The sequence below is a fragment of the Mauremys mutica genome, chromosome 5 (assembly GCF_020497125.1).
Source record: "Mauremys mutica isolate MM-2020 ecotype Southern chromosome 5, ASM2049712v1, whole genome shotgun sequence".
Classification (NCBI taxonomy): Eukaryota; Metazoa; Chordata; order Testudines; family Geoemydidae; genus Mauremys; species Mauremys mutica.
Window position 1 is genome coordinate 23705636 of NC_059076.1, and position 26733 is coordinate 23732368.

At 44.0% G+C, this 26733-nt stretch overlaps 1 protein-coding gene across 8 annotated transcripts in view; it reads right to left on the reverse strand.

Moving 5' to 3' along the window:
- The window catches only part of MAPK10 (mitogen-activated protein kinase 10), a 255588-nt gene that overhangs the window by 84440 nt on the left and 144415 nt on the right, over positions 1 to 26733 (reverse strand). For 7 of the 8 annotated variants that reach the window (XM_045018014.1, XM_045018016.1, XM_045018013.1 and 4 more), the window contains one exon: positions 16876 to 17045. In XM_045018014.1, the coding sequence (XP_044873949.1) occupies positions 16876 to 17045 (170 nt within the window). Of the gene's footprint in view, positions 1 to 16875; positions 17046 to 23372; positions 23463 to 26733 lie in introns of all 8 variants that reach the window. The other variant, XM_045018010.1, reaches the window with a different exon arrangement.

Here is a 26733-nt window from a genome sequence, read left to right on the forward strand (position 1 = left end):
GTGCTGACAATTCTTTATGGAGTCAATACATAAAGCACTCACCAAGGTCCCTGATCTACAAAGAGATCTGAATGGGCAAATCCCTGTGGTCCACCCACTCAGATCCATATGTACTACTGGGCTCTACGATATCACTTGTCCCTCTTAGCTGCCATGTGCCAGAAGCTCTCAAAATGTGAGGCTTAGCCTGCATGGAGAGATACTGACCATTTCCAAGGGTGACACAAACCAAGCCCAGAGAAAATGGCAGAAAGAACAACTCTCACCCACCCCCTGCAACTCCCACACACCACACCCCTCCCATCATCTTTGGCTGTATTATTGCTAAGGCTAAGATATTATCATGCATATTTTTAGTAAAAGTCATGGACAGGTCACAGGCAATAAAGAAAAATTCACAGAAGCCCATGACATATCCATGACTTTTACTAAAAATATGCATGACAAAATGGGGAGCTGTGGGGTCCTGCTATGTGGCTGGGAGCTTCTGGGGCAACCTCCCCCCACTCATTGAGGCTGGAGCTCGAGACCCCCGCAGTTCCCAGCCATCACAAGCTGCGGGGGGACCCTTCAGCTCCCAGGCACCATGGGCTCACGTCACAGAGGTCTCTGGAAATCACAGATTCCGTAGCCCTAATTATTGCCACTTACCCTGGAGGACTCTACAAAACAAAAATCTATTTACTGAATCCCCAAATGAGCAGGCTGCAGTCTCACTGCATTTCATCTAAGCTCTCAGCATTGTGCATTATATTGAAAGTGGTTGTAATTTAGTTTACATCTGTAGTATGTAAGGTCTTGGAAAAAATTTTGAAGGAGAGGGTAGTTAAAGACATTGAGGTCAATGGTAATTGGGACAAAATACAACATGGTTTCACAAAAGGTAGATCGTGCCAAACCAACCTGATCTCCTTCTTTGAGAAAGTAACAGATTTTTTAGACAAAGGAAATGCAGTGGATCTATTTTACCTCGATTTCAGTAAGGCATTTGACACAGTTCCACATGGGGAATTATTAGTTAAATTGGAAAAGATGGGGATAAATATGAAAATTGAAAGGTGGAATAGGAACTGGTTAAAGGGGAGACTACAACGAGTCATACTGAAAGGTGAACTATCAAGCTGGAAGGAGGTTACTAGTGGAGTTCCTCAGGGATCGGTTTTGGGACCAATTTTATTTAACCTTTTTATTACTGACCTTGGAACAAAAAGCGGGAATGTGCTAATAAAGTTTGCGGATGACACAAAGCTGGGAGGTATTGCTAACACAGAGAAGGACTGGGATATCATACAGGCAGGGCCGGCTTTAGGAAGTGCGGGGCCCAATTCGAACATTTTTGGCGGGGCCCTGGCAGGGATAACTAAAAAAAAAAGCCTTTCATTTCTTCCTTCTATTAATTTACTTTCCATAACTATATAAATAATAAAATTATGTATTATGTACATTGATTCATATATGCTGTTGATTGGTTATTAATGAACGCAGTTTCACATGTGTGGGTCACCGCCAATCCCTGGGGGTGTGCACATGTGTGGGTCCCAGCTGCTCCCTGCTCTCCCTCATTGAAGCAGGTATGCAGGGTTACTGCCTTGGGAACTGCAGGGCAGCAGTGGACATGGGGCTGGTTGGAGGCAGGGCAGGGGCTGACTGGAGGTAGGGTCTGGCTGCAGGCAAGGCAAGGGGTGTGGGGCTGGCTGGAGACGGGGGTGTGGGGTGGGCTGGCTGGCTTCAGGCAGGGCCGCAGGGGAGTGCAGCAGGGGTTGGCAGGGCTGGAGACAGAGGATTGTGGGACTGGCTGGCTTCAGGCAGGGGGGTGCAGCAGGGGTTGGCTGGAGACAGAGCAGGGGGTGCAGGGCTGGGTGCGGGCAGGGGTGTGTGAAGGGCTGGCCGGCTTTGGGCAGGGCCACAGGGGTGTGTGGCAGGGGTTGGCTGGAGACAGGGCAGGAGGTTTGGCAGGGGCTGGCTGTGGGCACAGGGTGCAGAGCTGGCTGCAGGCATGGGGGGGCAGAGCTGGTGCAGGCAGGGCAAGGCAAGGGCTGCAGCAGAGGCAGCTGGAGCCCTGGCCCTTTAAATAGCCCCCAAGACCCCCTCTATCCCAGGGCTCTGGGGGCTATTTAAAGGGCCCGGGGCTCCCCTGCTTCTACCCCGCCTCAGACCTTTTAAATAGCTGCGGGAGCCCTGATGAATGCATAGGGGCAACCCGGGGCTCCGGCGGCTATTTAAAGGACCGGGGTGGCAGAGACACCTGGAGCCCCAGCCCTTTAAATAGTCCCCGGAGCCCCCCGCTACCCCAAGGCACCAACTAGGAGAGCGGGGCTGCAGGGTAGGGCTTGCCGCACTGCGGCCGAAGCTCCAGCCGGGGCCGTGGGGCTTGCCGCACTCTGGCCGGAGCTCCAGCTGGGGCCGCGGGGCTGTGGGGCTTGCCACGCTCCAGCCAGAGTTCCAGCTGGGGCCGCGGGGCTGCGGGGCTTGCCGCGCTCCGGCCGGAGCTCCAGATGGGAGAGCGGGGCTGCGGGGCTTGCCGCGCTCCGGCCGGAGCTCCAGCCGGAGCTGCAGCCGGGGCCGCGGGGCTTGCCGCGCTCCAGCCGGAGCTGCAGCCGGGGCCGCGGGGCTTGCCGCGCTCCAGCCGGAGCTGCAGCCGGGGCCGCGGGGCTTGCCGCGCTCCAGCCGGAGCTGCAGCGGGGCCGCGGGGCTTGCCGCGCTCCTGCCGGAGCTGCAGCCGGGGCCGCGGGGCTTGCCGCGCTCCAGCCGGACCTGCAGCCGGGCCGCCGGGGCTTGGGGCGATCCAGCCCGAGCTGCAGCCGGGGCCGCGCGGCTTGCCGCGCTCCAGCCGGAGCTGCAGCCGGGGCCGCGGGGCTTGCCGCGCTCCAGCCGGAGCTGCAGCCGGGGCCGCGGGGCTTGCCGCGCTCCAGCCGGAGCTGCAGCCGGGGCCGCGGGGCTTGCCGCGCTCCAGCCGGAGCTGCAGCCGGGGCCGCGGGGCTTGCCGCGCTCCAGCCGGAGCTGCAGCCGGGGCCGCGGGGCTTGCCGCGCTCCAGCCGGAGCTGCAGCCGGGGCCGCGGGGCTTGCCGCGCTCCAGCCGGAGCTGCAGCCGGGGCCGCGGGGCTTGCCGCGCTCCAGCCGGAGCTGCAGCCGGGAGAGCGGGGCCGCGGGGCTTGCCGCGCTCCGGACAGAGCTCCAGCCGGGACTGCGGGGCTTGCCGCGCTCCAGACGGAACTCCAGCCGGGACTGCGGGGCTTGCCGCGCTCCGGCCGGAGCTCCAGCTGGGAGAGCGGGGCCGCCGGGCTTGCCGCGCTCCGGCTGGAGCTGCAGCTGGGAGATCGGGGCCACGGGGCTTGCCGCGCTCCGGCCGGAGCTCCAGCTGGGAGATCGGGGCCACGGGGCTTGCCGCGCTCCGGACAGAGCTCCAGCCGGGACTGCGGGGCTTGCCGCGCTCCGGACGGAACTCCAGCCGGGGCTGCGGGGCTTGCCGCGCTCCGGCCGGAGCTCCAGCTGGGAGAGCGGGGCCGCCGGGCTTGCCGCGCTCCGGCTGGAGCTGCAGCTGGGAGATCGGGGCCACGGGGCTTGCCGCGCTCCGGCCGGAGCTCCAGCTGGGAGATCGGGGCCACGGGGCTTGCCGCGCTCCGGCTGGAGCTGCAGCTGGGAGATCGGGGCCGCGGGGCTTGCCGCGCTCCGGCCGGAGCTGCAGCTGGGAGAGCGAGGCTGTGGGGCAGCCGCTCTCCCGCCTGCGCTTTGGTCAGGGGAGCGGGGCCACAGAAGACCCCGGAGCAGAGAGACGGCAGCTGGAGTAAGTAAAAAAAAAAAATTAAAAAGGCGCCAAAGGTGCGGGGCCCTCTTAGGCGCGGGGCCCAATTCCCAGGAATCGGGCGAATCGGCTTAAAGCCGGCCCTGCATACAGGAAGATCTGGATGACCTTGTAAACTGGAGTAATAGTAATAGAATGAAATTTAATAGTGAAAAGTGCAAGGTCATGCATTTAGGGAGTAATAACAAGAATTTTAGTTATAAATTGGGGACGCATCAGTTGGAAGTAACAGAGGAGGAGAAGGACCTCAGAGTATTGGTTGATCACAGGATGACTATGAGCCGCCAATGTGATATGGCCGTTAAAAAAGCTAACGCGGTTTTAGGATGCATCAGGTGAGGTATTTCCAGCAAAGATAAGGAGGTGTTAGTACCGTTATATAAGGCACTGGTGAGACCTCATCTGGAATACTGTGTGCAGTTCTGGTCTCCCATGTTTAAGAAGGATGAATTCAAACTGGAACAGGTTCAGAGACGGGCTACTAGGATGATCCGAGGAATGGAAAACCTGTCTTATGAAAGGAGACTGAAAGAGCTTGGCTTGTTTAGCCTAACCAAAAGAAGGTTGAGGGGGAATATGATTGCTCTTTATAAATATATCAGAGGGATTAATATTAGGGAGGGAGAGGAATTATTTAAGCTTAGCAACAATGTGGACACAAGAACAAATGGATATAAACTGGACACTAGGAAGTTTAGACTTGAAATTAGACGAAGGTTTCTAACCATTAGAGGAGTGAAGTTCTGGAACAGCCTTCCAAGGGGAGTAGTGGGGGCAAAAGACATATCTGGCTTTAAGACTAAGCTTGATAAATTTATGGAGGGGATGGTATGATGGGATAGCCTAATTTTGGCAATTAATTTGCTACAGGTAAGTATGCCCAGTGGTCTGTGATGGGATGTTAGATGGGTTGGGATCTGATTTACTACAGAGAATTCTTTCCTGGGTGCTGGCTGGTGAGTCTTGCCCACATGCTCAGGGTTTAACTGATCGCCATATTTGGGGTCAGGAAGGAATTTTTCTCCAGGGCAGATTGGCAGAGGCCCTGGAGGTTTTTCGCCTTTCTCTGCAGCATGGGGCACGGGTCACTTGCTGGAGGATTCTCTGCAGCTTGAGGTCTTCAAACCGCAATTTGGGGACTTCAATAACTCAGACATAGGCTAGGGGTTTGTTATAGAAGTGGATGGGTGAGATTCTGTGGCCTGCATTGTGCAGGAGGTCAGACTAGATGATCAAAATGGTCCCTTTTGACCTTAAAGTCTATGGCCTGGTCTACACTGGGGGCGCGGGGTCGATCTAAGGTACGCAACTTCAGCTACGTGAATAGCGTAGCTGAAGTCGAAGTACCTTAGCTCGAATTACTTACCCGTCCTCACGGTGCGGGATCGACGTCCGCGGCTCCCCCGTCGACTCCGCTACCGCCACTCGCGCCGGTGGAGTTCCGGAGTCGACGGGAGCGCGTTCAGGGTTCGATATATCGCGTCTAGATGAGACGCGATATATCGAACTCCGAGAAATCGATTGCTACCCGCCGATCCGGCGGGTAGTGAAGACGTACCCTATGAGTCTTGCATCTGAAGAAGTGGGTATTCACCCACGAAAGCTCATGCTGCAAAACGTCTGTTAGTCTATAAGGTGCCACAGGACTCTTTGCTGCTCCTATGAGTCTATGAGTCTTAACAGCTTTTCAGGAGCTCTGTTCTGAGTTGCCTATCTAGTTTTTCACTTCAGAACTTAGGGACAGATCCACAGATGGTATAAGTTGTCATAGCTCCATTAATTTCCATGGAGCTAAGACAATTTATACAAGTTGAGGTTCTGGCCCCAGTGCTTGTAGATTAGCAATAAGCCATATCTTCTCTGCCATGACTTGAGTATGCAGATAGCCCTCAATAGCCAGGAATGAGGCTGAGCTATATGAAAGACTGAAAAAAAAGTATATTTAACAAACAATTCAAAACAATCTGTTATCATTACTGTCATAACAATAGATATCTATATGCAACTGTATAATTACATGGCACTTTACAAAACATAGGAGCAGATTCCAATCTGATTTATACAGGTGTCGGTGTCAAAGGATTTATACCCGTGAAACTGATCAGTATCTGGCCCACAAACGGGACATGATCCTTAGCCATCTTTAACATTCTATGAAAACTCTAGGGAAAGTATCTTAGTATAATATAACAATGTAGAGAAATTATAAATTGAAAATTCTTTCTGGAGTTTTGTCCAAGTATTGAGACACTTCCTACAAGAAGGCCTTTTCAGCACTGTAACAGCTTTACCAGAATACTTCAGTCCTTTGCTAACTAGAGCGCGTTGCTGAACAGAGATGGAGTTAAGCAAATGCTTCAATGCTTTGCTAAATGGTGCCACGCTATGTGAATAAGACAGCCTATATAAAAAGTTGGAAAAGACAAAACTAAATATGCATGGTCCTTTTATGAAGAAATCATTATATAAAAATATTATATCCAATGGAGATCTTCCAGCAATACAATATGAACAGATAGCTAGAGTCTTCTTAACACAACCTTTGAAAATGAAGTTACTCTACTAATGGGCAGGCAAAAAATATATACTGCACCATATGTCTCATACATAAAACTTGTCACATACCTTGTGATATCTCACAAACTCAGACTTCTGTTTTTGCTCAATTATTCGCCAATATTTTTGTCTCCAGGACATGTACCCATTAATATTAAACAACAAAAAAGAAACTGATTTTTTTTCCTAACTATTCTGTAGTTCTAGAGCAATGTTATAGCTACTAAATTAGGTCCACAGTTTTTTCTACATCAAGTTCACATTTCTTGAGTGACAGCCTCATTCCCACTCCAGCACCTATATACGGGGTAAAAAGGCTAGCAGCATAAAGGTGTCTGTATCCAGCTGGATGAGGGCTCACCTGGCACAGGAAATGTGGAAGACAGCAATAAGACTGTCTTCCAAGGAAGCACTTTCAAATCCTGGTGCACCAGGCATGGCAGGACAGAACTATAGCATGCAGCACTGTGGAGATTTTGAGAAGTGTTGTGGCCCATAGGGCAGCCTGGGGAGGCTGCCATAATTTAGACAGCTCTTAAGGGAGCCTAAGTTACACAGTGGAGCATCAGGAGGGCACAAAAATGGCTTAGAGCCACGTGAGTCACCTTACCTCCTTTTCCTCACTTTCAAGACACTTCACAAGTCCACCTTGCCTACAGCACTGACCTTGTTTCGGTTTGCTTCCTTGCCCGTTTCTGCCAATTCCAATTTCTAAACAAAGTCTTCTGACCTCGATGCTATCTTTCTCTCTTACTTTCACACATGACTTTGGCCCTTCTTCTCTTCTGTTCTCTATGCCAGGATCCTGCTCCCTCTCCAAGCATCCTCTCTTTCAACCTCCAAGTCTTCTTTTAAAATCCACTTCTTTCAGTGAGTTTTCCCACTGAGGAATTCTAATCCAGTTCTCGATATTTTTTCTCTTTTGCCTTACTCTGTTCTGAAATGTCATTTGATTTTTCAAACTTCACTCCCAACTATTTGTTTCATATTTTTTTAATTTGTTGTAACCTTCAGCCCTTCTCTCCCTTCCTTTTTGCCATATTATGATGCTATGATGCTGCACCCCATATTCTTCATAAAAATATAGTTGTAATATAAATATAGCATAACTGAGATATGTTTTATGCAAGATGAGTCACGTGAGATATCATTGGAAAGGTTGTGATTTGCTGAACGTGATTATCCAATTTATATGCATGTATCATTTCTGTATCTGAAGTTAGGAATATTGACTATGTAACGATTACAACTGTGTGTACTTGGGGAACGCCCATCAGACAGTAGGCAATCAGCCTGAATGGGCCATTAGGAAAGACAATGACCTCTCATCTTCCTGGAGTTCCTTCCTGGGGACATTAGAAATAAATCTTGTCTCATGGTTGCTTTAGCACTGCAAGGTCATGTGATGATGTCAGCTGGTGTGATGATGTCACGGAGTACCACCTTGGACACAGCTGGTATTTCTCCACTGGAAACAAAGGATTCTTGCCTTATGTAAATCCTATCTAAGGTTGGGAAGTGAGTTAATCAGAGCTCTTCTTCACTGCCTCCCCACCCAAGATGGAAGACTGCTGAGAACACCTGAAGAAACAACGGAACTAAGCCGGGGAAAGGCAAGGGCTGAGTCCAGGCTGAGATAAGGGTCTAGGCTGTGAAGAGAAATAACTGGAACTCTGAGCTGAAGAAACTCCTCAGCCTGCCTAAAACAACATTTAGGGTGAGAAATTACTATTTGTAACCTGTTTCTTTAGTTTATTAAGTGTGTTTTGTTTTATTTGCTCAGTAATCTGCTTTGTTCTGTTTGCTATCCCCTATAATCACTTAAATTCTACCTTTTGTAGTTAATAAACTTATGTTTTTGTTTATTCCAAAACACAGTTTGTGCAATTCATAACTTGAGGGGAGGAAAGAGCTGTGCGTATCTTTCTCCACATTGAGGGAGGGGAAGATTTTTATGAGCTTATGCTATATAGATCTCTATACAGTGTGCACAGGAGCACTAGGCATTCCCTTAGCTGAGTCCTCCCACAGAGAGCTGATTGCAGACTCTGTGATTCTACAGCTGGGTGTGTCCCTACCTGTTTGTGTGCTGGAAGGGGGCTTGAGAGACTGACACAGCAACACAGAGTGGGGGGGACCCAGGTTGGTAGGACAGATGGGCTCAGTGGGACCCCAGCACATCTGGTGGCATCCCAGGAAGGGGAGTCTAACCCATCACACATATTTCCTGTGTTTGTTTAATTCAAGATGTATGCTCTCTGGGAGAAGGACAACCTCCTTTCATTTTCTGTAAAGCACTGTGCAAACTTATATATAACCTAATATATAAATATTAGATAATAAATAAGCAATACAGTCTGATAATGAAATTCAAGTGACAAAAGCCACATTTCCTTTTATGACTTACTAGTATTTATTTTTCCATTTCTGATTCAATAGCTTCTTTGTTTGTCTATTTCTCTGCTTCCCATCCCTGTTTCTTCCATATGATAACAGTCATTATTTTACTGTAGTAGAGACCCTGATGTGCTCAGCAGGAGCTGGCACTGGAATTCTAGCAAGAGGAAATAGAAGTTTCTGGAATGGTTAATCTAATGGCAAACAGAGAACGGCTATACCATTACCACTGACTCAGGAGTATTCCCTTCATTGAGCTACAAAAATAAAGAATATCAGATATACCCAAAGCTGTGAATTCCCGCTCAGTTCCAAAAAAAAATCTACATTTACTGCTTATGTATTAGACAATTCACGTGACTTATTTCAGGAAAGGTATTTGAATGTTATTTTGACAGAAGACCATGTTCATATTATCTATCTTTTAGAGCAGGAAATTAGAGAGAGAGGCAAGGGGAGGGCGTGTAATGGTGTGTGTCGGGGGGGAGGGGAGAGATTGAGAGAGAGAGTGATTCCTGCTAGTAATATACAGAATAATAGTAGTGATTTGTGTGGAAACTTCCCATGCCAACAGCATTTGGATCTGTCAGAAGACAGAACGTGACCATTGTAAATATGTGTGGGCAGACAGACTGTGATGCAAAAGCAAGAGTAGGTAATCACTAGAAGAAACCTGTGTGGTATGAGGTCATCACTGAGAGTGTTGAAAAGGAGAGCACTGGCCCCTTTCCATAGGCCTGCCCTGAAGAGCTTTTAGCTTTAGCTTAGGGTGAAATCCTGAATCCATCAAAAACAATATCAAAACGCTTGCTGATTTCAATAGGGCCAGGATTTCACCCTGGGATGCAAGGGCAAGTTTGAATTCAATTGGGAAATCATTGAGATTTGTGGACAATAGTCAGACTTGAACCCAGCCTTTTCTCGAACCCAAACGTGCCTGCTACTCAACTCTAGTAGAAAACAATGGCAACCTCAGAAAGGAAGAGAATCAAAGGGTCATTTAAAAATCCTTTGAGATGAACAGATGTGAGAAATGAGAGGGCACCAAGGAAAGAGCAGGGAGCTGTGGAGATCAATGCAAGTCAGATAGGCCTTGTATACACAGAGAGGTTGAACTGATTTAACTAAATCAGCTTGGAAACTGACTTAATTAAATCTGGCTTCATTAGATTAAAACTCTCTAATCTGGACACTCTTAAAGCAGCCTCAGAATACCTTACACTGATATAGTTTATGTCAGTAAGGAATCAGTTTAAGCTAAATCAATATACGACATCCTTAAACCAATGTAAATGTCCATACAAGGGGGTTGTACCAATTTAATTCGTTTCTAAACCAAGTTAGTTAAATTGTATGTTCAGATAAGGCCTCAACGAGGAAATGGGAGCACACTGGTGCCTACAATAGCTACTACAATGGTGGGAGCCTTATCAGTTCCTTATAAAGAGAGAAACAGAATGTGAAAACACCAGAGATCAAACACCCAGAGAGGGCATGTTACACTGTAGCAGGTTTTATTACATCTTGTCATGGTTTCAGAATCTGAATTCTCTCTCAGATTCCTGTGTACTAACAAAGGAATATGAAATATGAGAAGATAAACTTGAAATATGTAGCAACTTCCTTCGTACCAGAAGCCTCTCAGGTGATAAAGGGGCATTATAAAAATCTGAGGAATCATTTTTGTCAAATAATTACATGTCAGTCCATTTATTTATTGCTTTAAACTTTAAAGAAAAAAAAGATACTGACAATAACTCTTGCTCAAACTTCATATATTTCAAGTCCCTATTTAATTTAAAAAATGGGTCTTCATCCTGTCTCAGGTGTCTCCAGGCACTCCGAGTGGATACACATTACCGTTTTCAGCCTTCTTTTCTCCACTATTTCAAGATATTATTAAAGTGAAGAAGTTACAAGAAGCAAAGCAGAGGTAGAATATAAGTCCTTTACCCTTATGCAGACCTCCCAGCACAGTCTGGAGCTTCCTTTCCCCTCCACTTTGCACAAGAGCTTAACATTGTGGCAACACACCCTCTAAGTAAACAGGGCTGAAGGTAGCTCCCCCCCGGAATTCAGCCAAGCTATTGGAGGGAGAACAATCCCAGGGCATTCTTTCCCCTTCTCCCACCCTAGTGGCTGAGCAAATAGGCTGCAATGATCACATCTTAAGAAAGATCTTCTGCCCTGTCCAGTCAAACACAGTTACACAAACATTCCTTAAAGACTCAGGGCCAAATCCTGAGTATTTGTGATCCCTAATGAAGCTAGCAGCAGTAGTGGTGCTTAGCACCTCAGGATACAGCTGTCAGCAATCCAGATTCCAAATGTGTTTATGAAATTAGACATTGTTTCCTTGGGAAACCGATCACAGATACAACGGAAAGTCAGAGTTACTGTTCCAGATGTAGATCAGAGGGTAATCATTTCATCTGGCAAGAGCTAAATGAAAACGTGCAATTAAATATGGAAGAGATTGTTTAGCATAAGTAGTTAGCACATATTATAAGGGACCATTCAAAGTAAAGTGGCCTGTTAAACCAATTAAACCAAGTCAAACCATGGAAACAGTGATGGGTACTCAGTTGGCTCCCCAATATGCCAATCTCTTCATGGGCCACCTTGAAGAAAAATTTCTGGACAAATGCACCACAAAACTAATGATATACCTGAGATACATCCATGATATTTTCATCCTCTGGACAGATACTTTAAATTGCTTCATAGCTTTCCACCACTACTTCAACAACCACCACCCATCCTTTAAACTCTCTCTGGAACACTCCCACACTAGCATCAACTCCCTGGACACCATGATCAGCTTCATCAACGGAACTCAACAGACAACCATATACAAGAAACCTATGGATCACCATGCCTGCCTTCATAGATCCAGTAACCATACCAAACACACCAAGAAAACTGTTATCTACAGCCAAGCACTCAGGTACCACAGAATATTCTCCAAGGAGAAAGTCCGGAATATATACCTTAACACACTCAAAACTACCTTCAAACAAGAACTCTCCACCAAAAAAGTAGATCATGCCATGGAACAGGCCACCCAAATACCTCGAAAAAACCTTCTTCAATACAGAAATAAAACCCCCTCTGACCACAGACCCCTAGTTGTCACCTACCACCTCACACTGGAACCTATATGGTATCAACAAACAACTACAACCCATATTCAATGAGGACCCCATCCTGAAATAAGTCTTCCCTGAACCCTCACTTATGGCCTTCAAACAACCCCCTGAACCTCCCCAACCTCTCCAGGCTCATGATCAGAAGCAAGCTCCCCATAGGCCAGGATACAGTAACTCAAAGCAACACCAGACCCTGCCAGAACAACAGATGCAAAACCTGCAGACATATCTCCACTGCTACAACATCTCCCACAACACACCTTTCAAGATCCAGGAGACCTACACATGCCTATCACAACATGTGGCGTACCTCATCCAGTTCACTAAATATCCCAAAAACAATTATGTGGGTGAAACCAGAGAATCACTATGCTCTCGAATTAACTCACATAGGAAAATGATCGATGTGATGATGGGCGTTCCTTTCCCAGACCTGAAGAAGAGCTCTGTGTGCCTCTAAAAGCTTCTCTCTCTCACCAACAGAAGTTGATCCAATAAAAAATATTACCTCACCTACCTTTTCTCCATAATAAAAACTGGCATTTACTGTATATATTCTGCCTTTCTTCCAAAGAACCTTACAGATTGAGTTTTCCAAAGGGACCACTTCAACCACTACTGAAATGCAGCAATTTCTGGGGTAGAAGGTGTAGGCACATAGCAACATAAGTAATAGTTTAGGATAGAAAATGAAGACTAGAAGCCATTCTAAAAAATACAAAATTTTTAGAGAAAAAAATTGTAGGTAGACAGAATGATTGCCACTGTGAGTTTAGCCCAGTGGAATATTGCCCACAAAAAGACTGCAAGATTTGGTTCTACAGGATTACTTAACTGGAATGGAATTGCCATCACATAGGTGCATTTGCTCAGTTCTGAGTCACATGAAATAATGCCACTGACTAAATTATCAACATGCTTCCTGCAATTTTGGGAAAATTGCATTCCAAATTCTAACTAGAACTGAGATACTTGATCATCTGAGACTTGCGACGGCAGCACAAAGTGCTAGGGCTACAAATCGGTGTACATTTTAAAAATTCCTCTGAGCAGGTTGCGTCACTCTGTGCTTTTGTTTTCTTAGGCTGTTATTCTGCAGCTATCAGTTCCAAATCTGGAATAACTGATTATACATGGTGTAAAATGACAGTTTAGTATTTTTGTTCAGAAAGAAATGTTTTCTCTCTTCCTCTTCCCGTGAAAGTTAACGTTACATCCTTGGGGCCAGATATTCAGGTTAACTTCAATGGAGGTATGCCAAATGACACCAGTTGAGGACCTAGTTCTCTATGTACAAATACTAAAGCAGAGGACAATAACTTTTCCTCAGGCTGTTGCATAAAGTCAATGAAACCAATATTACCTGTAATGGGAAGCCACACAGCTTCTAACAGCTCCTACACACCAGTTCTCAGTTAGATGAGTGAAAGAAACATGAGTAGGTAAGCCTATGATATTCTTTTGTATACTAGCTACAAGCCACAGAGGATCTTCTCTTCTCTGTCTGACCTCTGCTACTCTACACCCCGATGGAGGGGAAATTGTCTGCTGGCCATCTGCAGATACTCAGGCCATGTACATAAATTATTGTTTATGATTTATAGTGCAGTTGAGTCTAGAAGTCTCAGTCATAGACCAGAAACCCATTGCCCTAGATGCTGTAGAAATAGAACAAAGGGACAATCCTCCCTGTAAGAGCTTAAGTGTCCTCTGCAGACTGAAGAATCTAGCCCATATACTCCCCAGCAATGCCACAGCTCATGAGCTCAATATGATCATTGAGTTAATACAACAAAATGTTTCAACATTGCCAGTGGTATTATGTACACATGCACCACTAGAGGATGTACAGACCCCCCTACACAAACATACTATTCATACAAACATACACTGCCATTTAATAAACTAATTACATAGGTGGCAGGGACAAGGAGTAAACCCCTGCTCATAAACAAGTGTTCTGCTTGTGCACTTACAATAACCTCCACATGAACTCAGACTAGCAGAAACCCTTATGGTATGAAAAAAGAAGGAATTAACTTCAGGGTAACAAGATAATATTGAACTGAACATGTTTATAATCAACACATCTCAATAGAGCATTTGTCTTGAAACATTTATAACTGTTCCACATGGATGCAATGGGGGTTAAAAAAACTTCATATGGTAGGGTCTCTCTCTCTCTTTTTTTTAAACAAAGTTTTGAGAGATTACCCTTCCTTTGAGGATTTTACTTCTTTATTTCAATACTCCCATTCTGAGAATGTGCCTTTGTGTTGGGCTTAATGCTCTGGGAATAATGAAGTAAGACCATGTTTATCTTAATTTCTCTTTGTGCAGAACTCCCTATTTTTCTGCGACAGGGTCATATTCCCTCACATGAATCATTTTGCATTGAAAATCTCCTGTTTGTGTTAATTTTTATTTATAGGGATGAGTAAGAGAGATCTCAATACCTTGTCGCTCTCATACACTGATGGGAGTTTGACTTGACATTATCACCAGTGCTATACCACATATTACTCTTTACGATCCACCACCCCGGTCTTGCAAAAACCTAAGTACTTAGTTGCACTAAATCCTCTTCCTCTTCTACGGCTATTCTAGGAAGAAAAGGCCTTGGGCAACCTTTATCCTCCCAGGAGCCATCCAGAATTGTGACCAAATCTTCCACTGAGTGCCAGGTTTGGGGCCTGGCTGATTTACCAGGCAGTGCCCTTGAACCCCAATAGGGCATGAATAGATGGCTTGTGTGTGTAGCCAAACACCCTGTAAACTCCTAGCTCTTCATAGTATATGAAAGTAGATGACAGGAATAATGTACACTGCTCTTCTTTTAGTCCAGCCATAAGGATCACTGCTGAGTGTACTGAGTGCACTGCACCTGGGTCCCCATCCTTAAGCCATCATGCAAATATCTAGACTAGAAAGACTGGCTCAGGAATAATCTGATCCACTATTAAATATCCAGTCCCCCTAACACCTAAGCACTTCTGGCAACAAGAGCTAAAATTGAGCCCCCAAAATATCTGAATTTTCTTGAGCTACAAATAAGCAGATGTAAAATATTCATAGTCACTGGAATTAAAAAGATAACATAACACAGGTCTTCCCAGTTATTTACATAGAGACTCCATCAGCATTTCTCTCACCTAAAGAGCAAGATGAGCTTGGCAAGAAATCTTCTCTACCAGAGCCAGCTGTCACCATTACTTTTGAGGCTCAATGCCATTCACGTGATGCCAAGTTTGATCATCTTTCAGAGAAAATAGGCACAAGTGAGGATGAAGAAAAGCAGCTGTTCCCTATCTCTTGGCACAAAAACTGCACTTTGTAAATAAATCACTTCATCCCACCCTACCAATGATTCATCTTCCTTTGCACCTATCAATTCGTCAATATCCTTCTGGTAAACTAGAGCCTGAAACTCAATACAAAATATTTCAGTTTCTGTATAGAAATGAATCTTATCTTCCTAATCCATGATGTGATATCTTTACATCTGCAGCCAAAACTACGCTGGTCTTTTCGCAGCCTTACTCCATTATTCATTTATTCCAGGGGATTTGTATTATCTTACACTTTGATTGTTGGGTGGTGTTTGGGATTCTTTTGTTTGTTTGGGGGATTTTTTTGCTTAAGGCATTCAGATTTTTGGCCTGTCAAATCTCAGTATGAAATATTAATATCACAGGATGTTATTGATTCTATTTACATGCCTTTAGCTTTATCTGTTCTTTGTTGCTCATAATTGAACTTCACAGCAAATCAGTTATGGATAGGCATAGGAAAACTTGATTTGAGAGTAAGAAGGAGTTTCACAGCAATACAGGGTGCGAAGCAGAAAGAGAAGACAAGAGCTTAATGCTAGGTAATGAAGGAGAAACATCCTCGGAAAACAAACAAAAGCACTTAATACATACATTATATTTCTTTCTAAAGTCTGACTGTAAACAAAATTGGAAAAAAATGTATGATAAAAACTATAAATAAATTCTCAATTTAATGCCATGAAGCAGATTTGAAATTACACAGTTTGGTCAGTGGAAGTGGCATAGGTTCTGTAAGTGATGCAGACTTGGAAGGGGTTGAAGGTACAGATGCCATGGTTAGTGTCCATGCTGGGCAATCTATGGAATTGCACTTGCCTCTGTGTTAGAGAAAGTTAGTGTTTCTGCCATTCTATCTCATGGTAAGGTAGCATTACGTTAAATTCACAATACTGCAGTGTTAGAGAAGACAGACAGAAAAGGAGATCTGTGATAAAGTAGTTGGGGGAAAAAGAACTATGTGCTGTCTAAAACAAATATGCTGAGCACCACTGGACAGGGGTTCACATTATAAACCACTGGTAAACAAAAGGAAAGGATCATCTCAAACTGCAGAAACAAATGTAAAAGAAAATGTCACATAAGCTTTAAATGTGATTATTTAAATGATTATTTACTCTGTGAATTCTATTAACCGTATATATTACATAGTATCAGCTATTACATTTCTGTCATTCATTTGGATTATTTATACATTGCATTGAAATGTCACTTAAAATAAAGAAAAACATTATCTGTCATGTAGATATGTGAAAGCTTCAAGATGCCTATGGGATGTGACTTGTTTCTAAATAGGTCTCCATGACTTTTATTGCGCCAGGAGTAGAAATTACAGGATCTGTTTGATATATAGTTTGCACTTCTGCTGCAAATAAGGGCTATAGTTGTCAATTATTGTAAGATCTGTCTCCCTCTTTCTTGCTAGTTAATATTTGCTATGTGGAGAAACAAACCCAATGCTACCATTCACAACAGGAAGAACATTTATTAGCGGAACACTAGCTTTTTTTATCTAGGGATGTCTGCTACTTAACTGTTATTTTTACAATCTTAGACAATGTTTGGAGCTAGCAAACTCTAAAGGAATGCAGAAGGCATATCCTATTTAAAAGCATAAATAAAAGAATCTGAAGAGACTTACCAAACTATTCCCTGAGCCCCAGAGCCAATAGGTTTTAAGTTCTGGTAGCGCTTGAGAACGGTGAAGGTCGAGTCACCTACTTCCACGCTGTAGAACTGGTTGTCAACTTTGCTTTTGCTCATGTTGTAATGTTTGGCAATATATGACACATCCACTTGTTTCCCAAATCCCTGTCATGGAGATGAGGAGTTGACAAAAAGACAAAACCAAGACCAGTAAACCATCAGCATAACAATGAAAGAGAACCTAGTTTTCAAATATGTATTCCAAATATGTATGAGTATTTTATGCTCATTGTCAGAGATTTATACACTGTCAGATGATTTCCCAAAGGCTTTCAAATACAACAGTAAACTCTCCTTCACCTAGGAAACATCCATTGCAAAGTCATGAAGCCTCCTCTAGCCAGTGTCTGTAGAACAGAAATTCCCAGCCATTGGTATATGCATGCCATTACTGGTACTTCAGGCCTTTTGCAGGAAGGTTCTATATGGTGCTCTTGAAGTGTTTTGGTCTGACTTTCCTCTCACACTGCAATAAATCAGGAGTAGCTGAGAACTCCTTTAATATCAGTGGACTTACATCAGTGTAAAATGGTACAAATGACATAGGAATTAAGGTCTTAAGTTTTGTAAACTGTAGCAGTAGCCTGAAAAAAATAAAGGGAGGGGTGCTACTACCACAGAGCAAAGCCACAAATCATTTCAGATAAGCACAAAAACAAGCCTGAGAGATTCTGAGCAGTTCTCATTGAGCATGGCAGTGCACTGCCGTTCTTTGGTTTAGACCCTTGTCTCCTTGTCTCAGACTGCACTAAGTGAAAAATATTAGTAGACATTCTGCCGAGGAGGATTCTGGAACTATGACTGAATTTTAAAATGATAGGGCAAATCTTGGACACATATCAATTTTAGCTCTGTCTTTTCTCAAACAAAAGTTTCATTGAAATAAAACTGAACCAGAGTAAGCATGTCAGGATTTGGTCCTGCAACAACAACAGGTAACTTTCAGAGGCTGGGGTACAAAAGCCTCTGAAAACTAATACAAATTATTTTATCATAAATACACGAACATCTCCATGTATAACTAAGAACAGTAGCAAATACCAGCCAGTTACATATCCTTAGTGGTCAGTAAGAAAATAGGAGGGTAATCTGATATGGATTTATAAGACACTCCAATCATATAATGACGTCTTCTGACATCCTCGGCAAATGCCATCTTCTTGACCCTTTGATGATTTGAACATTAACTTATTTATTTTTCATTTTATCACTCCAGCATATAAATCTTCCAACTGAAAAAACCAAGAACTCTTAAGGCACATGATTAAAACTCGGTATATCCCTGGATTTTTCATATACTGAACGCAAGACCCCAACTAAGTATTGTGTCCTGGACTGTATACTTTGTATTCTACACACTACAATAAAAACTCCAGATTTGAACAAATGTGAAAGTACAGGTTCATATAGATATCAATAACTTTAATTCCATTTCCCCTGTATTAATTAGTAAATGATCTGGGTGATTCTCCCCCCTCCCTCCCGCCCCCAAAAAAAGTCACAGGGACCGATGTCGTCAGCTTCTGAGCAAATGGTCAATTGGGGATTAAAATCACAGCAAAAAAAGTTAGTAAAGTTAGGCCCCACCTTGCTTATGCACCTTTAATGCTCATTGACTTCAATGGGAACCAAAGGTGCTCCATATCTTGCAGGATGGAGGGTTAAGCAGGGGATAGTACTGGGGAGGGCAAACTTTTTGGCCTGAGGGCCGCATCTGGTTTCATAAATTAAATGGAGGGCTGGTTAGGGGAGACGGTCGTGCCCCCACCCCCGGAATCCTGCCCCGTCCAACCCCTCCTGTTCCCTGACAGCCCCTCTGGGACCCCTACCCCAACCCCATCCTGGGACCCCTACCCACACCCCCGCTCCCTGTCCCCTGACTGCCCCCGGGCCTCCACCGCCCCATCCAACCCCTCCTCTCATTCCTGACGGCCCTCCCGGGACCCCTGCCCAATCCAACCACCCCTGCCCCCTGACTGCCTCCAGAACCCCTTGCCCCTGCCGCCCCATCCAACCCCCCCTCCTTCCTGACTGCCCCCTGGGACCCCTGCCCCCATTCAACCCAATCTTTCACCCCAACCACTATCCACACTCCCGCCCCCTGACCACCACCTGATCTCCCCTGCCCTCTATCCAACCCCCCCCCCCGCTTCCTGCCCCCTAACCACGCTGCCTGGAGCACCAGTGGCTGGTGGTGCTACAGCCGTGCCGCCCAGCTTGAGCCAGCCATGCCACTTCTGCCACCACACAGCTGAGAGCACCGGGTCAGGCCAGGCTCTGCGGTTGTGCTGACCCAGGAGCTCGCAGCCCCGCTGCCCAGAAAATTGTGTTGGCCATGGAGTGAGCTGAGGCTGCGGGGGAGGAGGGACAGCAGGGGAGGAGCTGGGGCAAGTCTCCCGGACCAGGAGCTCGGGGGCTGGGAAGGATGGTCCCATGGGCCGGATGTGGCCCACGGGCCGTAGTTTGTCCACCCCTGTGATAGTACATGAGTGGAAGTCTAAGAAAGTTTCTCTATTGCCTTCAATGTGCATAGGAACTAGCCCCAAGTCTGTGTCTTCCACTGACTATCCACCACCCTCCCTCGTTCCCCATCATTAATTCCTTTAAATCCATCTTTAGTTAGAGAAATCCTTTTCACTTATTCTATTACTAAAAACAATGGATCATAATATATTCTGTTACATAATCAAACCTTTGCTGTCACAATCAACCGTGAGACATGTCCATAGAATTCAAAGAGTGGGATTTTGATGGGTTGGGGAAAGGAGAAGAGTTCATTGGGAGGATTTTTTTATTTGCTTGTTTGTTTTTAAATGACGTAATGCCAATACTCCATAAAGTGAGCATTACAGTTCAAAAACTGTCCTTGTCAAGATCATCTCTTCTTGGTTTTGCCTTAGAGTGCTTAATATTCTGTCAACTTTTTCATGAGAATGACCACTCCACTGGATAGCACTGTTTAATTATAACTAGCTCATTTAGATAATTTGTTTGAAACATTTGATTAATATGGCTATTCATTCAGGCAGCAAACATCATTTTCAGAGAAGCAATTAAAATATTACAGCTTGTTATGAGCCCGACAGTGCAAAGAATTTTTTTTTTGGAAACACACAAAAAATAAGTTTTATGAACACTGACACAGTGCCAAATTCAAACTTCAAGACAAAGTCCTGAGTGACTCAAAAATACGTTTGAAAAAACAGAAGAATTACACTGTGAAAGTTAAACCTTGAACCGTCTTCCGTTTCCTGCAGAGAAATAGTCACATAGTTTGCTCAGTCTGGCACACCAGAACCGGAAGTGAGAGGCAAGTACCTCTAAGTAGTCAAACAAAATGCAATGTATTTTTTCCCATTATTATTTTCTGTACAGTGAGGACAAAGTTCACATTGAGAGCCTCCTACTCTCACCCCAGCATTCATTAATGCACCAGAATATTAGTCACATTCTTAAGTGCTAAAAATAGATTTTTAAAGAAGATGAGAAGGTTTTGGTTTGGGCAATCTAATGACACCAACTATTGTCCTCATGTTCACTGATGACATGATGCTACACAGGTGGATATCCAGGGCGGGGGAAAGACATTGATGCAATATTCATTATGAGAAAGTTAAAAAAAAATCAAGATATTTAGAGCTTAAGGGTCAAATACTGTGTTGACATGCATCCTATGCAATTCCTTTTATAAGTCAGCCCACAATTACTCTTCATCAGTGTTCACTGTAGGCCTAAGCAGACTCACAAAAATAGTGAACAGCCATTCACTCCATTTGTCATTCGCCCACACTCATACAGTCTCTCAAAATACTGGAAATAAATTTAATTAGTCCATGACAGGTTGCCAACCAAAAAAAATTAGAGAACTTACTATGGGGGTGCATGGGCAAGATCATGATTAATACCTAGTGATTTTTGACCGTGAAGCAAAGAGTTGCTTTCATATCTTATCAACATACATTTCATTTAAAAAAATTAAAGTTTATGCTGAGCCAAAATTCTCATTTGAGCTATTTCTTTCACAGCAGTCCTCAAAATTGGGTTTACTTGGGATTTAAGCAATTCATAGAACTTGTGTGGGCCTTCTACAGAGGAATAAGTGTCACCGATGTCAACAAAGCTTTTGGTGAAGCTGAAATACCGGTAAGTTTGCAGCGAATCTGGGCCATGTTATAGTTTTGGTGTTCCAAACTAACTGTACAATTCAGGTGCCACAAAACTAAATAAAAAAGTATTCCCTCCTTCCCCTTTGAACGAAAGCCACTTTAGTTTCACACATTTCTGTCACTCATTATTAGATCTAGATTATTACTGCCAAACAATACAAAAAATGCCTGGATAATTGCTTGGATTTTAATATGAATTCAATTTGGGTATGCTTGTGCTTGCTTGTTACATACATTTGTGTGATTAAGTTTTACTGCATGAGCATTCATGGGAACTGAATTTTCAATTCGCATGTGTAAACATTCACACAGCATTTTCTTTTTCCAATCTAATTCTGAAAACTTAATCAATTTTGGAAAAGTTAGTGAGTACTACAAGAAAAAACCCTAGTCATCATTCATTTTATTGAACTAAGTGACAAAAGGGGGTGGATATGAACAGAGGAAAAACAACAGTTTCAAAAATTCAAAGTTTACTGAAAAAATATTTTGATTTTTTTTTAATTTATTTGCAAACTTTTTTCTTCATTTTTTGATCAGCTCTAGACTTCAGAGCTCTGGAGATTTACACCAGCTGAGGATATGGCTCATTATGTGTGGCAAGGGAAGAGATACACCTAAAATATGTTTAATGCCAAAACCATGGAAATAGAGCTGTGAAGACTCTGTCAGTGGAAGGTTTGGAGAATGAACTTGTTTCGGGCATTGCTAAACCATAGCACATTAGAAAACACATTTTAGGCTGTTATGGAACAATAAAGTCTGATAAAACACAAGCAGCAATTGCTGCTTGACACACAACTTTGACTAGCTAAATTATTTTTTTCAACATGGGGGGCAAAACAGAAGGAAACACAACAGTAAACAGAACCAGATTTATGATTCTCAGAAAGATTCTTCTCTCGCCTTTGCAGATGAAAAGACCAGAGAACTTTATTCTCATATTATGTAATTCCACTGTTTCCTTGCCTATTTTTCACCCTAAAAACTCTATGATTGTTCATTAACAGGTACAGTTTTATTTTGGCTGTTTATGGACACTTTTTACCCATATCCCATGATTTGCAATCCTAATATATCACAAATACTTACGGATCAATATTTTAAATATGTCTTTACAGGTACTTTATACCTCCTTCACCTTGCTGGGCTCATCATCTCCCCCTCTGTCGATGAGGGGGAGGAGCGCAGAATGACCTGGAGTAAATCGGTACCACTCCAGAGAGTTTGTATTCCTCACTCAGGTTTTATTTTCCAATATTTACAAGGTGGGCCTGAGGGTAGGCCTAAGTAGTACTCTTCAGTCAAAACAACAACAACAACAACAAATTGCAACACAACAATGGAAAATCTTTCCCTGCCCCTCTCTGGGGTGTTGTCCTATTATGCTGGCCTCTGGATGCCTTCCCCAGAGTCCCTCCTTCCTTCTCTCATGAGAAGAGGGGTTTTTCAAAGGTCAGAGGTTGCCCTTAATTGGATTCAAGTGTCCCTAGTTGATCTGAGGTAACCCCTTTTCAACTCATAGGAACTTTAGCATTCTAGGGCTACTACACCTACCTTCCACCACTCTCTGGATGCTGTCTGGACTGAATGTGTCACAATATATACATATATATAAAGTATATGGGCCTGATCCAAAGCTCACTGAAGTCAATGGAATAACTCCCATTGACTTCTATGAGTTTTGAATCAAGACCAGTATGATAGCTACTTTATTGAGGGCCAGACTGGTACTGACCCTATCCTGGATGTGTGGGGCATATAGAGGGAAAGAGAATGGGATGGAAGCCCCTGCACAGTCAACCTAGCATGAGTGATGTCCTTCCAATGGTGGCCATAGCCCCACATCTCTCTACCCCATCCAGAAGAGAGTGACCAGCCTCGGTAACACCACATTCCATATGTTGCAGGTGGCAGAACTCCTGCTCGAGAATGCACTACCCTAGATCCATAAGAGCAATTGCTGCTTATTCAGATAGAATCCCTCCAGGGATTCTGGTGTGTGCAATCGCTCCTCACCCCTTACCTCGAACACAGGCAATGTCTTATACCCACCATCTGATCCCTAAAGTCAAAAGGAAAGAGGTGTTCAAATAAACAAGCTCAATCATGACATCCATAGAGTTTTTTCACAAATTGCCAAAGTGGAAATAAGGGCTTGATCCTGCAAACTCCAACTCTCCTGAGCAACCTTACCAAGTCAAAGATTTTATTCATGTAATAGCTACATGCATGAATAAGGCCCAAAGAAAGCCAAAAGACCCACCTCTGACAGGCCAAGTATTCTTCGCCTTCTTTCCGAGTTTGTTTCTATTGATAATTTTTTGAAACCCTTGTCATCGTGTCCCTTCTTCATCTGTGTGGGCAGATGACACAACACAATTGACATCTGTGACACTCTGTATCTCGGGGAAACACCCTGCACCCCCATATTCATCCTTATAATAGGATTGTGTGGTATCCAATGCAAAGTTTGTCATGTCAGGTGTCTTCGGAAGGCTCATGATACACTAAGCATTGTTGTTATAGTAATATTATAGGTTGTAATTTCATGTATATAGTTATGAGGCTGCAAATGTGTCCTCATGGCTTAAAACAAGCCCAGGCAAAACTCTCCAGGAACAGAGGGGCAGTTCACACCTCATCAGGGCATGTATGGGACAAACCCAGCCCAGCCTCACAGGAACAAAGGACGCTGGCCTAGGCAGCAACAAAGGATCTGTTGGACTCTTGAGTGAGTCACCCTCCTTCCTTTGGTCAGTCAGGGACTACAGTGAGGTTATGCTCACCTGACCCTGAAGGAGGGGAAAAGCCAAGACAGAAGAAAGAACATGATAAAAGGGAGAGGCATTTGCCATGCTCTTTCTCTCTCTTCCACTTCCATCTACAGACATCACCACCAAGCAATTGGAGCTTGATCAAAGGGGAGAGCCTGGCTGAAGGGCAACCAGCCAGCCTGTCATGAGAAGCATCTAAGTTTGTAAGGCCATTGAAAGTGTTAAGATCAGCTTAGAACGTGTTTTGCTTTTATTTCATTTGACCAAATCTGACTTCTTGTACTTAGACTTATAACAACTTAAAATCTACCTTTTGTAGTTAATAAATTGGTTTGTTCATTCTACCTGAAGCAGTGTGTTTGGTTTGAAGCATATCAGAGACTCCCCTTGGGATAATAAGTCTAGTGCATATCAATTTCTTTGTTAAATTGATGAACTCATCTAAGCTTGCAGCGTCCAGCGGGCATAACTGGACACTGCAAGATGGAGGTTCCTAGGGTTGTGTCTGGGACCAGAGATATTGGCTAGTGTCATTTGGTTGCACAATCCAAGGAGCAGCTTACATGCCAGAGGCTGTGCGTGAACATCCCAGGAGTGGGGGTTCTCATAGCAGAGCAAGGTAAGGCTGGCTCCCAGAGTCAAAGATTGGAGTGACCTAGCAGGGAATGTCCAGGGGAATGTCACACCATCATTTAGGATTTTGACGGAATGCTTCCCCTACACAGCCATGGGACTCAACTGCTTCTTTATGATGTCCAGTCATTTCATTTTTATTTCCCTTTCCTTGGATCTCTTTCCTTGCGCACAGTCTCTTTCATCATCATCCTTTTCCAAATGGTCCCCAGGCCAGTTCTTCCTGATTTATGTCTAAAGAGACTTCAATCTTTTCATGTTCACTAACAAACACATTCCTATATGCTGTTTTATTCCATATTCTTTTGGCCCTTTCTTTAATGCCAGCAATGCCTAGCATTTGGCTATTTCACTGCATTTCAGAACCCTCACATCTTTTCATCCCCTCTGATGGTCTCAGCTGCTTTCATATTTTAATGGATAACTGTATTTGTAGGATAGTTGAGTTTTTATCCTTATCAGACTCCTAGAAACAGTGGGCGCTACAGGCAAGCATGTACTCAAAACCTTGCAAGGACTTGTTCTGTTCTACATAGGGGTTCAAAGTACAATTTGTGCTAACATTGGAGGCGATGACTGGAAATGCTACAGCAGTGTGAGATCATGAATTTCCTCATTTCCCCTAAAAAGTTGCGAGACTATGCTCAGAAGGATATAGCACAAGCAAAAGTGCAAAAAGTAGTTTGCGTGCAGGTCAGATTGGATGTAAATCTTAACTAAATATTGAATCAGACACAAAAAGCCACATGAGCTGTAATTCTGCAAGGAACAATACAGGAATTCTAAGATTAACATGTGTTTACTTAAACCACTGGTTATTCTAAAATACAAATTCTGACTGTCCAAACCACAGAGATGCCAACTAACCATTATATCACAGCATGTATTCTGTGTATGCAACATATACCTTAAAGATTATTTATATCTCTCTTACTTTACAGTCAGGTGTCAACTATATTCAAGGCTCACAGGTAGCCATAACCCCCACTGCTCTAAAATAGTTTTCGAAACCTAAAAGTGTCACCATTTAAAAATCTGATTCCTTGAGATTTTCTGGAGCTAAGAGTGAACATTGTGTGACCTATTAGGAAGCCAGGAATCTCTTTCATTTTCAGTTCTATAAAGCTCTCACATCTACTCCTGCAGAATCACATAATATTGGAATTTAAACTGGTCTTACTAGTACGTGTGCATTTACAATTGTATTATTGGTGCTCATTTGAAGCTCTTTGCTGAACTGCTTACTCAGGCAAAACTCCTATTGATCTCAATAGGAGTTTTGCCCATACAAGTATAATATCTGGCCCTTAGTGAACACAAATGTTTGGGAGAAAAAAACTGGACTGACAGCTCTGGACATTGAAACCTCTTTATACACAGAACAGGGCCAACACATGCAGGCTCCTCACACTACCCCACATAAAGGTATATAGTGTTTCACACAGAACATAAAAGTTGCACGGTCCCTGCCCTGAAGAGTTCACAAAGCCAACACACAGACAACATACAACTTAGGTCATAATAGCAGGGGAGGGAGGAGGATATCAGTGGTCAAGAGAGACCATTGGAGAAAAGATTCTTCGAATAAGTGGATTATCAACAGGGTCATGAAGGAGGAGAGAGAAGACACTTTGTAAACAAGAAATCGAGCAGTGTCCCAAGCACAGGAGGCAGTCAAGGCATGAAGCCAAGAATTGGTAAGAGACACAACAAAGGGAGCAGTGAGCAGGCAGGATTGTGAAGAGCATAGGAGGAAAAAGGAAATGAGAGCAGGGACATAGCTGTGACAAGATTACATAGGCCTTTGAAACCTAGCCTGAATTTGATGCTGTAACAAATAGAGAGTGAGTGACAGAATAGAGGAGGTAATGCATTCAGAATGGAGGCAACTTATCTTGGAAAGACTGAAGTGGGAGAAGTGACAAGAAGGGAAACCACAGAAGTTTGCAATAGAGGGTTTGGAGAGAGGGTTTAGTGACATGAATAGTGAATGAAGAGTGGGTTTTAGTTATATTAAGAGGAAGAAGTAACAAAACCTTAGAGAGAAACCAGATGCAGTGAGGGCAGGGAAAGGAGGGAGAACAGGAAAGAAGATCGCACAAGGATTTCAAGTCCGGGAGATAGGAAGGACGGTGAATTTATCAACAGCAGTAAAGAAAGGAGGTGGCATAGAGAGTTTAGGAAAAGAAGAAAGACATGTAATGAGATGCACTATTT